At 34.8% G+C, this 18,925-nt stretch overlaps 1 protein-coding gene across 5 annotated transcripts in view; it reads right to left on the reverse strand.

Moving 5' to 3' along the window:
- ATP9A (ATPase phospholipid transporting 9A (putative)) overlaps window positions 1–18,925 on the reverse strand; it is a 220,876-nt gene that overhangs the window by 75,024 nt on the left and 126,927 nt on the right. For all 5 annotated transcript variants that reach the window (XM_074210265.1, XM_074210262.1, XM_074210263.1 and 2 more), the window contains 5 exons: window positions 17,852–17,927; window positions 5,706–5,782; window positions 2,960–3,120; window positions 1,543–1,685; window positions 1,196–1,308 (listed from right to left, as the gene is read on the reverse strand). In XM_074210265.1, coding sequence (XP_074066366.1) covers window positions 1,196–1,308; window positions 1,543–1,685; window positions 2,960–3,120; window positions 5,706–5,782; window positions 17,852–17,927 — 570 coding nt within the window. The remainder of the gene's footprint in view (window positions 1–1,195; window positions 1,309–1,542; window positions 1,686–2,959; window positions 3,121–5,705; window positions 5,783–17,851; window positions 17,928–18,925) is intronic.

Below are 18,925 nucleotides of genomic sequence, written 5' to 3' on the forward strand. Positions count from 1 at the left end.
TACCTAAGTAGACCATGGACAAGTCACTTAATTTTGCAGAATGTCAGTTTCTTCAACTTTAAAAATGGCAAAAATAATACTGTAGTGCCTATTTTCAAAGACAATTATAAAGCCAAAATGAAATAATGTATTTAAACAACTATTAATTTTGTAAACTTCTATATTAGTTATCATCATCATTATCAGATTATATTTCTCCCAAGATCTATCAGCATTTCAGTATGACAGATTATCTTTAAATATATTCAACCATCTAGACATGCACCCAGGTCATCCTTGATAATAAGTATTTATTAAGCATCTAATATGTGCCAGAAGGGCAGCTGGGTAGTGCAGTGGATAGAGCACCAGTCCTAGAATCAGAAGGACCTGAGTTCAAATCTGATCTCAGACATTTGACACATACTAGCTGTATGACTTAAGCAAGTCACTTAACCTTGACTGTCTCAGATCCAAGGCCATCGCCAGTCATCCTGATCTATATCTGGCTAATGTGCTTAAATGACCCCAGAGAAGAAAATGAGGTTGGTGACTTAGACAACACCTGCTCTCTCAGAACCGATTCATTTGCTTCTCATGAATCACCTTTCTGAAATCTTGGCCTTCCTCAAGAAAGAGAATAAACATCATAATCATCCCATGCCAGACCACCCTAAGCCCTGGGAATAAGCAAAAAATACAATCCCGACATTCCAGGAGTTTGTGGTCTAATAAGGGAGACAACATACAAACAACTATGTAACAAGAAAAATAACAAGATAAACCTAGGGAAAATCAACAGAGGGAAGGCGCTGGTTTTAAGGGGATCAGGATACTAGAAGGAAAGTTTAGCAAGAGACACTAAAAACAGTGAATCACATATTTAGTATCTTATAATGGATTGAAAAAGAAAAATAATACAAGTCACCTGTGCTTACTATTTGGTGATTTTTTTTAAAGTATTTGAATAAGTATTATAAAACATCAACTTCAGATCTTCCAACAAAATGTCTTCCACCCATACATCAAAATAACTCAATATTTGATAGCAAAATGCAACAGCAATAACAACAACCCTTAGATCATTAACATCAGGCAAGGTATAAAAGAGAAAATCTGATTTAGATTACTATAGAAAAAAATTAACTGTAAATCAATATAGTGAAGAACAAAAAATAATTGATTTTTTAAAAATAGCAACCTAAAATTATTTTACCTGAGTATATATGCTAAATATGTGACTTTGTACTTCATCCATTGAATCTAATCCATAAGCAACTGTACCAAGGTGTAGTCGTTTAAAGACCATCTCATTCTGGGTGAGAGTCCCTGTAACATATTAAATTAAAAAGATTTTGTAAAACAAATCCAATGCAGCTGAGATTAAGAGAAAAACAGACTATGTACATTTGTTACAAGGATTTTCTTTTTTCCCCAAAGGAGAAAAAGTAGTACCAAAGAGAAGAAAAATGATGGATCATTGAAAAGAAAATCTTAACTGATTACATGAAGAAAGTATTATGCTGAAGCATTTTAACTACTACTTTCCAATTAACAGGTTACCTGTTTTGTCTGTGAGCAAATAGGAGATCCGCCCAAGCTGTTCAGGAATTGTGCTGGAACGAACCACAGTGCCAGGAATTTTGGAATCCCTGCGAATCACCCAGCTATATACAATCTTCCCCATGTCTAAGTTAACACGCAAACTGTCCAGGAAAAAAAAAGAGCAACAGGTTTTGAAGGATCTGAGAAACTATTTTCTATATAAATGATAAACTAGCAAACAGTGTTCTTAGTTTCCCATAGAATCTAAATATTGACCAGTACCAAAATCTAAGAAATCATTGCTTTCCTTATGAAATCACCATATCTCTCCTCTACAGTAATATACCATTTTTTCCCCTCCTGCTGCATGTATGCCTCCAATTAGATCTTTGTCAATATGACTCAACTAAGACTATGAGTTCCGTGAGGGAAAGGATTATGCTCTGTTTTCCTTTTATTCCCTGTAGTTTGTAGACCTTATACTTTAGAGTCTCTCAGCAAATGTTATTGAGTATAAGAATAGTTTCATAGCTCTAGAGGTACAGATGACATGAAAGTCATACTACCCTGTCATTCTGCAGATGTGGAAACAGGTCCAAAAAAAAGTTAAATGACTTGACCAAGGTGACTCTACAGGATGATTAAAGGTTGAAGGAACAGGCAGATAAAGGAATGAGTAATTAATGAAACGATTAATGATTGTCCCACATATAGCTTTTCTATTCATTTATTCTTTCAAATAAAAATTTCTTGGTTCTGCCTTAGTATTTTGAGAAACTATAATCTCATATAGCCTTATTTTCTTCATAAAATGAAATTTCAGGGGTGGGAATGAGAGTAAGAACAAGAAGATTTCTGAAGCATGTTCCCATGCTAATTATTGACTGAAGTATAGGAGAGGGGAGGCATATATACAGAACTGACAGGATAAAAACAAAAGAAAACAATACTTTAGAAGAGAGAAAGAAAAGATCATTTTGATTTATAGTTAGGGAAGATTTTATGGGGGGAAAATGTAGAGTCTCCAAACCTATATAAACAAAGTACCATTTGATCTTTACTTGTTATTAAGACAATTAAAAGCTCACAATTCTATAGCACTCTGAAGTTTAACAGTTTCTGAATAACTCTATCCAGTAGGTAACTCAAGTGTTACTATGCCCATTTTATAGGAAATAAAACCGAGACTTAGACATTAACTGACTTGCTCATTATTAGAGAGCAGGACTCTGACTCAAGCTTCCTTCCTGACTCTCAATCCAATACTGTTTCTACTGTACTACTGATCTATCCTTAAGAAGGATCTATTTCCTTTTAAAATTCAGAAAGGTCATTAGGCATGACCTTGTTGGAATATGAAATTATACATTAAAAAAAGTTCAATACACACTTAAATGATCAGGACATGAAAAAACAGAGGTCTCAGATCTCTTACCTGATAGGAATGATGTTGGAAAACAAGAGGAGGAATCTAATGATCTGCAGATACCAACGACCAGCAAAGTGCTGCAAAGCCACCATGACGAGAGACACTACAACCAAAGCTCCAAATAGTATCTTTGTGAGGCAGTTCACTTCTAGATCAAAAAGTCCAATCTTGAAGAAAATAAGGAAGAGGGAAAGGCAATCTGAGATATCTCACCTGCTGCCTGTATAACTCACTAGAAAACAATCATTGCACTTGCAGAAATGCATATCTTTAATTTGAGACCTTCAACTACACAGACAGCAACAGGATGAGATACAGCCAGTATGGAATAGTGGAAAGAGTACTGGGGTCAAGGGACCTGAGTTCAAATCATCCCAACTCTGATACTTCCTGATCTGAGGCAAATTATTTCCCTTCTTTGATTCCCTTCATTCTTAAAATGAGGAAAGTAGAACAGATATTCTCTAAGATTCCTTCCAGCCCTAAATCCTATAAGCTATAACTCAAAGATAACTGGGTTCTGAATACTAAAATTCAAAACACAAGTCTCAAAGAATCTTCACAATGGTCCTTTTTCCCCTCTCCTAGACAAAAGGAAAAAAGTTGCCAATGTGACAGCAAGCACAATGGAAATAAGTACACCCTTATTACTTGGTTATGTGACCTTGATACAAATCATTGAGTTTACTTTATAAAGTTTAGTCTATAAAAAGAGAAGAGTATACTGGATTATAATACAATTTTCTTCCCATTTTGATATCTTACACACTATAAAATCAGTTTAGTACCAAACATCACTTTTCCTCACCATGAAGTCCTTTTTTCACGTTACCAAAATAAAAAGTACATTAATTCAGACTGAAAGAATAACCTTGCAGATTAAAACTGAGAGATTTATCAACAAAGACAATAAGGATATATAGATATGTGTGTATGCATGCATATTCATGTATGTATGTATTTATGTATATGTATACATGTGTATATATATCCAATAACCCTAAAGGTCTCATTGAATAACTTTAGAATTGATTGTACAGCATGAGAGACACTGGCACAGGAATACCCAGCATGGTTTTCCCCCATCGGTGAGGGTGCTGCACTCTATAAGAAAGGCAGAATTGAAGTAGCTGAAAGGAAACATGACATATATAAGTTTAAGAGTACCCACTCTAGACATTCACATAGACTATTTGTGCCCAACCAATGGTAGAGCATTCCGAGCTTGTACTGGTCTCATCAGCCACTCTAATTTGACTCAAGTAAAGTGATAACATTTTGGTGTTCTTCAATAATAAAGGACAAAAACCAAGCAACTATGTGTAAATATGTAGATGTAAGCAGGTTGACAGGACCAAAATTAATACTTAAAAGTCTTTGCATTTTAAATTATTAATTATTCAACATTTAAGTGGCATTTTCAAACTAGAGATAAGATACAGTAATTTGAAAATTCAAATGCTACAATCCCTTGTCTTTAGATTGAAAGCTCCCTGAGATCACAGGCTGTTTTTAATTAAATTGCACTCCTAGTGCTTAGCTCAGTATCTGATATATATATAATAGATACTTGCTGAAACACTTGACTGGAGCAGAGAAAAAGCAAGAGAAAAGTCAAGCTGCTAGGATTGAGTCCCCATACAGATGATGGTGTGGGGGGAAGCCACTCAAAGCCATTTCTTCACTGAAATCTACTGTTCTAGAGAAAGTGGAAACTGACCCTCCAGTCCTTTCCTCCAGATAGATTTATAAAGAGAGAGAAGGGGGGGAAATGTTTGCCATTAACAATCCCTACAAGCAGGGGGGCTTAGGGAGGGCTGGAATTTAGTCATGGCTTGATCCCATACTCTTAGGGTGAGAATGATCCTCACTAATAGATCAGATCATCCACATTTTCAAACATTTTCCTTGCAGCCTCTTACCATAGGCTGATTGGCATTTTCTGTTGGGCCCATAGTGAACTCCATTGATCCAGGGAGTTCCACACTTGCTGGTAGAATTTAGTAAGGGCGATTGGATGGTACAGTGGGTAGTGTACCAACTCTCAAGTTAGGAGCACCTGAGTTCAAATCTGACCTCAGACACTTACTAGCTGTGTGATCTTGGGCAAGTCACTTAACCCTGACTGTCTCACATCCAGGGCAATCTCTAGTCATCCTGATTCTTATCTAACCACTGGACCCAGATGGCTCTAGAGGAGAAAATGAGGCTGGTGACAGGACAACCTCCCCTCACTCAAATCCAATTCAATTTGCCTCAAGGCAGAAAATAAGTGCTGGGTAGGTAGAATAAAAATTTTCTGGGCCTAGGGATGCCCTAAAGAAATGGGACATTGAGCCTGGAAGGGAAGGAAGCTTATCTTTTAACATGAGGAATGTTTCTGCTGCTTTCAGATAAAGATATTTTGATCAGGAGAAAGATAGCAGAGAGACCTGAACACCTAGAGACCTATGAGAGTTGATGTATTCCCAAGAAGTGGTAATGGGGAAAATTTATTAGAAGGCCATTTGAGTTATCCCAAAATAAATTCCTAAATATCATAGAAAACAGCATCTTCTGGCATTAAAAATACATACATTTTAGAAATCATCAATTTTAAAAGTATCCCCAAGTTCTCAAAACACACATTACAGATAGACAGTCATCTGCCTATCTTGTCTTTCCTAGCAACAAAAAAAAAACTTCATGACAATCAATAAGTATTAATCAATACCATGCTGTTTTCTATTGGCAATGACCCCCTCTAACCTACCTTACTTCTCGGGTTGGAAGTGTTCATGACACTCCGTAGTTCCCGACCAGTATATAGGACCACACCCACAACTGTGCCTAAACATAGAATCATTGAAAAAAAAAGTGAAATATTAGTGAAGACATTGCTACTTACTAATAAAATAAACTACTTTGGAGGTGGGTAGCAAGGAAGTGTGAAAGGAGCACTGAAAATGGAGTTAAAAGATCTGGCTGGGGTTCAAGTCTCCAGTTGTGGGGGGAAAGATTTTGTAAACTGGATATGCTATAGATATTTAAGCTATTATGGTATGATATCTAAATTCCACAGTTTTCAGTCATCAGAGTTGATGTTTTTCAGTGTAACACAAGTAAAATTTTAAGAAATTTAGTCATATTTTGTTTGTTTCACATGGTCAATGCCTAAGGATGTATGAGATCTATTTAAGGTTAATAGTAGATGCTTCAAAATTTCTCTGAGGCATATCAAACATAGATTAAGTGAGTCATTAAGAGTCTCCTAAAGAATCATCTCAAAATTACTACATTTGTGTTGATAGATATATTCCTAAGATAACTTTTGGAGAAGATAAATACAATTTGAATCATATTTAGAGAACTTCCACTAAGTTCTCTCTTGAAGCTTCTTCAGAGAATGAAGATGATTATGTCTTCTCAAAGACATTATCAATAAAGTATAAGTTTTTGAAGATCTCAATAAAGCTAGAAAGATTTCAAGTCAAGCAATAGACCATAAATCTGTCATCCTAGGAACAGACAAGCTAAGTTTGAAAAAACTCATAAAAAGATTGGCCATGAGATTCATTTTTTAGACTCCTCAAACCATCTACTAAAAGAACAAGGGGTTGCAACTACACTGGTGGAAGGCTTACCCATGCCAGTAAAATAACAAATCTTTTGAAGTTTTTGGAGAAACCAACTACATTAAGTGACAACTTGAAACTATGTGTCAATGTCTAATTTTAGAAAACCAAGACTGAGTCCTTTAAATAGCCATGCAAAGATAAAATGGACAGTAAAATCTACTACTGTGACTAATAATAACATTCTAATGTATCAGAAATAGATAATTAAATCATGGTATCAAATATAATCTTTGGAAAACACAATAGAGAACTGCATAAAGAGGAGATTCCAGCTGCAGAGCCAACCAGAGTTGTCCAATCAGGAGAAGTGATCAATCTTCCTCATGTTTGTGAGGCTATACTTGCTACAGACTCATACCCAGTTTATCAGTGTCACCTCCGAAGCTCAGTAAACATTAACTGCCAAATTGCTTAAAGAAAGTAATGGAGTACAGCCAGACTAACAGCACAGAAGCAACCTCTCTGAAACACAATGCCACGAAATATGATAGCTGTTGCTTGGTCAAATGAGATGGAAGTCACATTTTTAATTATTCTTCTTTTTAAAAAATCATTTCACCCCTATCTAAGGGTGAAATGTAAACACCTCCTTTTAAGATGTTTACATACATTTAGAAAATCTCAGAGCTGAATGGGACCAACCTGAACAAGAATGCTCTCTATAGCATGAGGTCAGTCAACCTCTTTCTAAAGACCTCCAAGGAAGGAAAATCCACTGTCTCAAAAAAAAATAAATAAATAAATCTATTCTACTTTTGGATAACTCTAATTGTTACCAATATTCTTGTATCAAAAACAATTTTTTAGTTAAAATTTCCATCCATTGTTCCCAGTTCTCCCTGGGACAAGGAAACAAACACTAATTCCCCTGTCACATGAAAGTCTTTAAAATAACTGAAAACTGCTATCATGTCAGTCTCAAGTCTTCTGTTCTCCAAATTGAACATCTCCCAGTTCTTTCAACTGATCTTTATCTCGTATGAACTAAAATACCTTTCATATCCTGGTCACCCTTCTCTAGATATAGTTCAGTTTATCAATGTCCTTCCTAAAATGTGACACATAGAACTAAACATGTTTCATACATTTGACCATGAAGAGAAATAATATTTCTTATCTCTCTGCCTCTCATAATGTATCAAGAAATAAATGAAGTTTTTTGACTGCTTTTATCACAAAGATTAAAATTCATTATGACACACAAACCTTGAACCTAGAGCCTGACATCTAACCACAGTCCCCCATTTTACACAGGTGAAGCTGATTTTTTTTAATGCAAATATAAGCTTGAACATTTATCCATCTCTATTAAATTTCATCTTATTTGATCTGGTGCATATGTTGATATCTTTTTGGATACTGATTTAGTTTTGTGTCATTTGGAAATTTAAAAAGCAGATTTTATTTAAAAACATAAAAAATTTCAGTAATCTAGTAATCAACTGACAATTTTACTTTTGTGCAAATGTATATACATATCAAGTCCAATTATATCAAATGACTTACTTTGGCAGTAAAAAATAAATGTAAAGAAAAACATTTAATACAGAGTTACAAAAGGATTACTGCTATGTAGTCATCATTTCTAGTTCTTTTTAATTTTATTCATTTGTACATGCATATTTCCAAATTACAAAGTTTCCCACCCACCCCTTCCCTCAATTGGGAACAGTCAGGTTAGCATTTTACATACATATTTTGTTAAACATATGTACAAATTAGTAATTTTTTGGCATGAGGAATTAGGATTAAGGGAAAGAAAGACATAAGAGATCATTTTTATAAGGTGTGCATGAGATTTGGTAGGGGTGGGGTTTTTTTTCTGTGCATTTTGTTGTTTTTCGTCCTCTGCCCCAATTTAGTCTATAATCTGTCAAATATAGTTGTCCCAGCTCTCTGGCCAGGAGGAGTTGCTTCCTTCAAGGTTGTTCATCTCATAATGCTGATGTGTAAACTGTTCTCTTGGCTCTATTCCCTTCATTCAGCATTAGATCCCAGAAGTCATTCCAGGTTTCTCTAGAGTCTGGCTATTCTTATTGTTTCTTATAGAACAATAATATTCCATACTATTCATGTACCATAACTTGTTTAGCCCATTCCCCAGCTGATGGGCATCCCCTCAGTTTCCAATTCTTTGCCACTACAAAAAGAGCTATGAATATCTTGGAACATGAAGGACTTTTTCCATTTCTTACAATTTCTTCTGCATATAGTCCTAGAATTGGAAATGCTCCAGTTTAATGTTCTTTGGGCATAGTTCCACATTACTGTCCAGAAAGATTGGATCCGTTCACAACTCCACCAGCAATGCATCAATGTCCCAATCCTCCCACCTCTCCAACATTGATCATCTTCCCTTTTTCTTTATCTGGGCTAATCTAGTAGGTGTGAAATGATATTTCATTGTTGTTCTAACTTGCATTTCTCTAATCAATAGTGATTTGGAGCATTTTTTTCATATGCTTATATATAGCTTTAATTTCTTCATTTGAAAACCGTTTGTCCATACCCTTTGACCATTTATCAATTGGGGAATGACTTGGGACCTTATAAATTTGATGCAATTCTCTATATATTTTAGAAATGAGACCTTTATCAGAAGTCCTGGTTGTGAAGCTTTCTGCTTTTCTTCTAATTTTGGTAGCATTGATTTTATTAGTATAAAAACACCAGCCCTGGAGTCAGGGGGACGTGAATTCAAATTCTACCTCAGGCACTTAATAATTACCTGAGTGACCTTGGGAAAGTCACTTAACCCCATTGCCTTGCAAAAAACTTTTTTTTAAATGGGATAGTATTTTTGCATTTCCAATTTCAAGGGAAACACAGCACTTTAGAGAAAGTCATAGATTCCTTTTAAGTCTTTTAAGTTTTATTCTCTTCCATGGTTTTAAATCTACAGACCAAAACAACTCAATGAACATTTATTAGGCACCTACTGCATTTTGACTTAGCTTCTACATGAGGTACCAGTAGAGCTAGAAGAGTAGCACTCATACATTTTTATATTTAAAAATAGAAGAAAAAACTAAAACAAAAACAAAAACAAAAACAAAAACAAAACAAAACAAAACAAGGGGCGGCTAGGTGGCATAGTGGATAAAGCACCGGCCTTGGAGTCAAGAGTACCTGGGTTCAAATCTGGTCTCAGATACTTAATAATTACCTAGCAGTGTGGCCTTAGGCAAGCCACTTAACCCCATTGCCCTGCAAAAAACTAAAAAAAAAAAAATAGAAGAGATATTGGAGGTAATCTTATACAACCCATTTTACAGAAAAGATAAATGAGGTGCAGAAAAGGTCAAGTGGTTTGTCTAACAGTACCCAAGTGGAAAGTGGCAGAGCTAGGATTTAAATCCAGGTCTTCAAGGAGATATCAAGTCAAATCTCTCACAAATATGCAGCTACTGCTCAGAATGGGACACCAAAATCTTAAAGTTGTCTCACACATACATACATACATACATACACACACACAGACATGTGTACACACATACATGCACAGGTGCACATACATATACACTCATGCACACATGCACACACATACATACCTCCTTAACTAAAGGATTAAACATATACAGAATCAGCCTAAATTCTCAAATTTTCTTCTAAATTATTTTTAATGCATATTTTTTCCCAAATATTACATTGGAAAGCTCAAAAACCTTAGATTTAACATTGTATGTGCACTGCAACAGCATTCTCAGACAGATGGCTAAGTGGAGAAAGCTGAGCATTCCCATCAGCAGATGGCAGGCTCCTCCTGCAGCAAGCAGGGCCCCCTTCAGTGGTCCCTGTGGCTATAGCAGATGGTAGAAATGACAGGCTCTGCTGAATTCTCGTCTGAGGGCTAGACCACAGGATATACTACACTGCTGAACTGTACTAGTCCACTTCAATTAGCTGAGGTCTGGACTTTAGCCCATTGCTTCCCCAATTAACTGGGACTTTAACTATAATGACAAAAACCACAAGAGCTTCAAGGGCCCAAGGGTCTAAGGATTTCTGGAACAAATAACAGAAAATTTAGCCTGTTTTCATACTAGAAAGTTCTCACATAAAGTATTTTCAACAAATATGATTTCATAGTTAATATTCTAGAAGAAAAATTATTACTAGAATCAAAATTTTGTCAGATAATACTTTTTTTATATCATGCCTCCCAAACTTGGGAGGGCTTGGCTGTAAAAAATGGACTTAACTGCTTTAAAGCAAAATTATTAAAAAGGGGAAGAAAATCATAATAAATGACTTTTAACTCAAGACCCTCAAAGGAAAAACTACCCAAAGTGCATATATATATATATATATATATATGTATATGTATATGCATGTGCAAAAACAAAATTGGGATAGAAAATCCAAGAGTTTTTTTTAGCTATAGGATATAGATGCTATCACCTCAGTTTTTGTGCATCTGTTTGCAACTGGAAAGAAATCCAACTTCTTAAAATGCACCATTTGTTAATACTTAAGCATCAGTCTTCTTTTTCACTATATTTGACTAGCTGAACTTGATAATAAAAAGGGGGCATCATGGTAATATTGGAATGTACTGGAGGTAAAGTCAGAGAATCTGGGTTGAATTCCTAGCTCTGCTACCTGGTACTTCTGTCACCTTAGCTAAGTCATTTTCCTTTTTTAGGTCTCAGCTTTTTCCTTTGTAAAGTAAAGTGTTGTATTCAGTAATGGCTCCAATATGTCTAAGAATTACACAAAACTATACTGTGTGACTTAGCTGGTCTGCTAGTAAGTTTTATTTAACTTCTTGTCCCAACAACTGTGGGAATTTTCACTGGACATCCCCCAAGCATGGAATGCTTCCCTTCCCCATCTCCACTTTTTGGCTTTACTGACTTTCTTCAAGTTCCAATGAAAATCCCATTTTCTGCAGGAAGCTTTTCCCAGTCTCTCTTAATTCTAGTCTATTTTCTTTGTAGAACATTTCCAATTTATCCTTCCATAGCTTGTTTATATGTGGCTATTTTCATATTGTCCCCCCCTCCCCCCCCACATGAGCTCCTTGAGGGCAAGTCCTTTCTTTCGTCTTCCTTTTTTTTCCCTTCAGTAGACTTAATAAAGGTCTACTGACAGACTGAACTGATTTCTGATTGTTTCTTTTTTTCTTAATTACTTGCTATAAAGGATAGTATATTAGGTAAGATCAGGGAGGAATGAATTGTGTAATGAAGATAATATGAAGACAAAAATATCAATTAAAATTAAAAATAAAGAAAATTTAAGGCAATGTCCTTTTTGAAGGAAAAACAATAATTATAATAATGAAAAAAAGCATGTTTCATATAACAGAAAAGAATTCAACCCTATAATATAGTATAATAAAAGATAACTGAAAGGACTTCATTGGAATTGATTAATTTCTTAAGATTAGAGATGATAGGATTTAGAAAGGTGGGGTTTGTTTGGGGGGGGATGGCTTCTCTTTGTGTCCCCAGAGCTCAGCATAGTGCCTGATATTTAGCAAATGCTTCATAAATGCTTCATGACTGACTGCTTTAAGATATCTAACAGATAACCCCTCAGATCTGACAGAACTTTCTGGCTTCAAGCACACAGCTAATCCCTGCTTATATAACTGTTAATAACAGGAACACAAGTCCTTGAACTTTTCATATTAGCCTGAGTGTGAGGCATTGGTCTTTCTATAAAAGAAGGAATTCAACTTTCTCAAATTGGTGATAAAATTCCTAGCAGTTTTCATTGCTTTTAACTTCTACTCCAAATGAAGCTCATGGAAATAAAGTCCAAATTTAGTAGTAGTCATTAGACCAGTATCTTTGAAAGGACATTATTGGGGCAGCTAGGTGGCACAGTGGATAGAGCACTGGTGCTGGAGTCAGGAATACCTGAGTTCAAATCCAGCCTCAGACACTTAATAATTACCTAGCTGTGTGGTCTTGGGCAAACCACTTAACCCCATTGCCTTGTAAAAACTGAAAAAAAAAAAGACATTATTATCTGCCCAGGTCCAGAATGGAAAGATGAAACTTAAAAAGGTTAAGCTTTCATAATTTTTTCAAATGATTTTTGAGACCAAACAATTCTAGTATCATAACATAGGAATAGACTCAGGTCCATCAGATGGTAAAGCTAACAAAAGGGGAAGCTAGGTGGTACAGTTGACAGAGCACAGATCCTTGAGTCAGGAGAACCTGAATTCAAATCCAGCCTTAGCCATTCAGTTTATGTGACCTTGGACAAGTCACTTAACTGCATCGCCTCACCAAAAAAAAAAAGATAAAGTTAACAAACAAAAGAAAAAGGCAAATGCTGGAGGGACTGAAGGAAAACAGGTAAATCAATGTAGTGTCAGTGAATTGGTTTAACCACTCCAGAAAACAATTTGGATCCAAGCCCAAAAAAGCTATTAAACTCTGAATCAACAATCATACTACCATTTCTGTATCATGAAGAGAAAATACCTGCAAAAATATTTATAGCAGCTCTTTTTTTTGGTGACAAAGAACTGGAAATGAAGGGAGTACTCATTAACTGGAGAGTAATCCTACAAGTTATGGTATGAATATGATCAAATACTATTATGCCATATGCAATGATTGAAGAAAATGGTTGCAGAAAAACTGGAAACACTTGTATGAACTGATACACAGTGAAGTGAATGAAGCTAAGAGAACAATTTACATGGCAACAACAGCATTGTAAAGATAATTGACTTTGAAAGACCTAGTACCTTTAATTAATGCAATGATCTACTACAATTCTATAAGACTTAAGCTATCCACCACCAACTAGGAAAATGATGAACTTGAAGTAAAGAATGAAACATATTTTTTTTATTTTTCTTTCTTTTTTTTTGGAAAAATGGCTAATCAGCTCTTTTAATTGTGACAGAGAATTGGAAATTGAGGGATTCCTATCAACTGGGGAATAGCTAAACAAGTTTGTTGTACAGGATTGGGATGGAATACTACAGTGCTATAAGAAATGACAAGCAAACTACTCTCAGAAAAATTTGGACTTACATAAACTGATGCAAAATTAAATGAGCAGAATCAGAAGAACACTGTATATTGTGACAATTGTATAATGATGAACTATAAATAATCCAGCTATCCTCAGCAATACAATGATTCAAAGAAATTCTAAAGGACTTATGATGAAAAATGCTATCCATCTCCAAGGGAAAAATCTCTGATAGAGTCTGAATGGAGATTGAAGCATACTTTTTCTTTATTTTCTTTCTTTTGGGTGATTTTTGTCTATATTTTCTTTCACAGAATGACTTACATGGAAATGTTTTGCACAAGTATAACCTATGTTAAATTTCTTGCCTTCTCAATGAAGGGGATTAGATAGGGAGACAATTTGGAACTCAAAAATTGAAGAAAAAAAGAATGTTAAAATTGTTTCTACATATAATTGAGTAAAAAATAAAATATTAAATTTAAAAAAGAAACATAGCAAATACAGAAATTTGTTTTGTATGACTATTCACACTGGTAATGAGTTTTGGGTTTTTTTTTTTAAAACCTCAGTGGATGAAGGAATAGATAGAAAAAGGGAGAGAGTTTGGAACAGGAAAAAAAAGAATAAAAATGTCTCTGTGCTTTAAAAAAAAGAAAGGATGAAGAGGAAGGTTTCAAAGATGTGTTTGAATTAATTCTGAGCACCATAAATATAACCAGGAGAATGATTTATACAATAATACTAATACTGTAAAGACAAATAACTCTGAAGACTTAAGAACTCTGATCAGTACAATGACCAATTACAATTCTGGCAGATTCATGATAAAATATGTTATCTTTATCCAGATAAAGAACTAATGGACTCAGAACATATACTGAAGCATGTTCTTTTAAACAAAGCTAATGTGAATTATTTTTCTTGACTATACATAATTGCAATGAGTTTTTCTTGCTTTCTCAAAGGGTCAGGGGATGGGAGAAGAGGATTTAGAACTAAAACAAAAACTTCATTAAATAAAATTATTTTTTAAAAAATCACAGATAAGGGGCGGCTAGGTGGCGCAGTGGATAGAGCACCGGCCCTGGAGTCAGGAGTACCTGGGTTCAAATCCGGATACTTAATGATTACCTAGCTGTGTGGCCTTGGGCAAGCCACTTAACCCCATTTGCCTTGCAAAAACCTAAAAAAAAATTCACAGATATAGAGGATGATGAAATCTTAGATGGCAACCCTCTCATTTTACAGATGGGGAAATTAATGTCTTAAAAAAAGTTAAATATCTTGTGAAAGGTCACACAGATAGTGACAGAGAAGGATTTGACCCAGGAATCTGACATGACACATCAGTATTTTAGTTTTTTTTTTAACTTGGAGAAGCAAGAAGAAGAGGGTATTCCTTATTCTTTGCTCAGCAAAAACAAAAGAAGCTTCTTAACTAAATTAAAATTAAATGCATACAACACACATATGGTGTGTGCATGTATATTCCTTCAGCTGGTGAAATCTTTAGCCCCGACCTTTTAATGTTTAACTTAAAAAAATGAGAAGTCATTAAGAATTATTCATCAGCTGATTGTCTTAGAAAGCAAAGACTACTGGTCAACTATTCCTTTAAGGCAATTATTGTAAATATTTGAAAATTTAATATGGAAAATAAAAGAAAGTTAGGTTTGGTAGGTCTAGATTGCAAAGGGAAGGAGGGAGCTGTTTTGAAGACAGCTAGGATAACCTTTGAATGAAAATACTTACATCTCTCTAGAGTTGACCAGTTGATCATTTAAAGCCATTAGAACAAATTACATAAAGTGTATTTTATTGCTTAATATATTGTAATTTCCTATATCTCTGAGACAGAAAACCACAGAAATTTAGGAGTTAAGAAAAGGCCAAATGAATACATGGATAAGAGTCACACAAGCAAGGATGGACTGAGGGTCTATACTGTGGTCAGGAGTGCCAACATCTCTGAAATCACAAACCCATTTTCAAAGTAAATTACTAAACTAAACAAAAAAAAGGCATAGGATGATAAATTTGTATGTTTTCAAAACAGGAAATCAATGTGGCACTTCTTAGAAGAAGATGAAAGAGGTTATAATCAAAGTCAAGTTTTTCATTACTGCCTTCTAAAAACAATACATATACATGCCTTCAAATATTAAAAAATAGCTACACAAAATATTTTAAAATATCAAAAAGTTAAAACATCAAAAAGATAATGAACATTCTATTCTAACCTGTAACATGAATATAAATCAAAATTAAAAAATAATATCAGCAAAGAAAAATACTAGAAAAATGCAAAAAATAGAAATAATGCAAGAAATTTGAAGTTCAATTAGATAACAAATGGAAGAAAATGAAAATTATGAAATAAAAGCAGCAAAAGCAAAAGGTACTTGAAAATACATATAGAAATAGAAACAACAGAAGAAATCGCAAGTTAAGATGACTGATATTTTCAAATAATTTAAGAATTTAAAATGACAAAAAAAAGTGATGAGGGAATTAATAAAGTAACTTAGTGTAACAACAAAATGCCAGGTATCTTTTTTTTGCCAGATTACTGTAGAGGATGAACACTGGGGGGAAGGGGGCAAGGAGAGGGAAGGGAGCTGGAAAGAGTGAAGAAAGGGTTAAACATGTGAACTATTTCTTTCCTATAACTCTTGAGTAAAGAGAATATATATATACAGTTTGAAGGTGATGTGGATCTAAGAAAAACTATCTGCATTCAGTCACATAGACAAATCATTAATGCATTACCTATTTGCTTTCATTGATTACATAAAACACAAAAATAGTAAAAGTACTGTATATAGTATCTATGTTATGTTGGTTCCCATGGGAAGTTGGCTTCTTTATGCCAATTCACAGGAATAGGGTTCAATGAAATATAGTAGATTCAGGTAAAAAGAACAATTTCTACCACGTAGGGGGCTCAGAACTATTTTAATTAAGAAACTTTACTCCCCGAGCACTGTACAGAGCTTGGCAGTTTCTTGGTCCTCACCCCAAAAGGAGTGGACTGTAGAACTGCAAAAATAAGCATAGGACTTCCCCCCAAGGCATGGCATTTTTTAGTGAAGATCAAGTTTATGATTAGCAATACCATTTGTGGTTCAATATGATATACTATTGATCCACAAAGATCAATATGACTCCAGAGACCACAGATTTGTAGCTGGAAAGACTTTGGAGATCATTTAACACAATACCTTTTTAATATAAATGAGGAAACCAAAGCACAGAGGGTTTGAATCACTTAAGTGTCTAAGGTCATACAGGTACCTAGTCAAGATTTGATTGTACATCCTCAGGCTCTAAATCTAGTATTTTTTTTTTATCATACTGGCTTTCACTTAACTGATTTTCTTTGAAGGTTCACTGAGGAAGGAATAATTGCTCTCATGAAAGAACTATGGATATTCAAGCAAGAAAGGAAAAAAATTCAGGAAAGAAAGGAATGAGAAGAATTGAGTCAATAATATCACTGAAATTATATAAAGTTAATAAAGAAGCAGACATAAACCATAGAATACATAGCTTTAGGAGTCAAAAGGGCTGAAGTCTAATCCAAACTACCAGCATCTATGGGACACTTCACTCTGGGACCTTAGCCAAGTATCAGACCATGTAAAGCTGAGTTAACCAAAAAGCCTGTGTAGACTTATTTCACACATTCCTATTAGTAGATATAATGATTTCCTCACCCTTTAGTAAAGTAGTTTTTGCTCTGTAATTGACTGGCTCAGTTGGTAGTGAGCTCATGAAATGCTCCCAGAGAGAGAGAGAGAAAAGGAGAGATCCCATGATTTCAGAAGCTCAATCTTCAGAAAATTTGATGGTAGGGAATCCTTGGGAATCTTCCATTTCATCACAGACATTCAAAATCAAATAGCTTTGATTTTACTCCAACATCCATGGACAACACCACAGTTCAAATTGAATCATACTATGCTTCTAATTTGACTGGTTTCTTTCTTAAGTGCTGCACTTGCTTTGCTGTCTCTCATACAAGCTTCCAACTCAACATTCAATCTGATACAATTTCTGCTACAGATTAGGATGTCAATCTAGAGGGAGCAATTAAGGTCTATTCTCAGAGTGGATGATCCAGAAGGGCCCACAGGCCATTGGAATTCCCATTCCTACACTTTCATAAACATCTGAGAGGCAATCAGATGTCAGCTCACCCCCCGAGGTGCTAAAACAAGTGAAAAACTTCATTCTACTACTATTTTCCCCAACTGACAGAGGATGATTATTCTAATTACGAAATGATTTTTTCTTAAATTGCTAACATATTCCTAAGGAATCACACACTTACCTGATGCTATGACTGTGCCAGCCCAGAGGGTATTCTCTATACTTAAGCTCTCATTGATGGGAGGGTCACTGTCTTCCTGATAAAGATCAAGATAGAGACACATTTATTTGTCAACCTCACAAAATTTCTACATTTCCCTCCCATACTATATCTAGAGCTATGAAAGAAGGTATGGATTCATGTGAGACTTTAAAACCTATCATCATTCTTCTCTACTCTTTGTAGATGTCACAAAAATCAAATTCATCTAACATATTTAAACACTTTCATGCTAGATATTTGACATGGTTTTAGGTGGAAGGGTTACAAAAATAAAAAATAAAATGAAATCTCTGTTCTTGAGGTGCTTATATTCTACTAGGGGGTAGAGGTGGGGTCAGAGTTAAACAAAGACTCAGATAAGAAAATATAAGATTATTTGAGGAGGGAAGGAAAAAGGATTTACAACTGGAACAAACAGTTTTGTTTTCAGAGATGGTTCCTGAGGAATTATACAATATCTTGAAGAAAGCTAGAGATTCTAAAAGAGAGGTAGTAGTATTTTCATTTCAATTACATCATTCAGTCTTGTCTTGGAGATGGGAGATACAAGATAGGGCTTGGAGAACAACTAGTAAATTTGTTCAATTAGAATGTAAAGTATAAGAAATACAAAAAATCGCTTTCAAATTTTAAAAGGATTTTTATATTGGTCTGAGGTCTATGTATTTATCCTGAAAGCAGCAACGAAACCACTGAAGATTTTTCAGCAGGGAAATAAACTTCTGTGTCTTATTAAAACTATTTTGGTAATTATTTGGAGGATGAAATAGAGAGAGAAAAGAGTAGAAGCAGGAAATCCAATTAGTTACTGCAAGAGCATGTGTGAGTTTAGAGAAGGTGATGGATGAAAGAAATACTGAAGAGAAATAATTAACAAGATTTGTCAACTGATTGGGTTTGGGAAGTTAAGAATGACTCACCTTCATAAGAAAGATAAGCCATGGGAGCAGATGAGACAAAGAAGTATGAAGAAAGATCTGAGTTGCACTCAGATTCAGCAAAGAGAAAAGTGTGACTCCACAAAGGAGAATT

This window comes from Macrotis lagotis, chromosome 1, assembly GCF_037893015.1.
Source record: "Macrotis lagotis isolate mMagLag1 chromosome 1, bilby.v1.9.chrom.fasta, whole genome shotgun sequence".
Taxonomy (NCBI): Eukaryota; Metazoa; Chordata; class Mammalia; order Peramelemorphia; family Peramelidae; genus Macrotis; species Macrotis lagotis.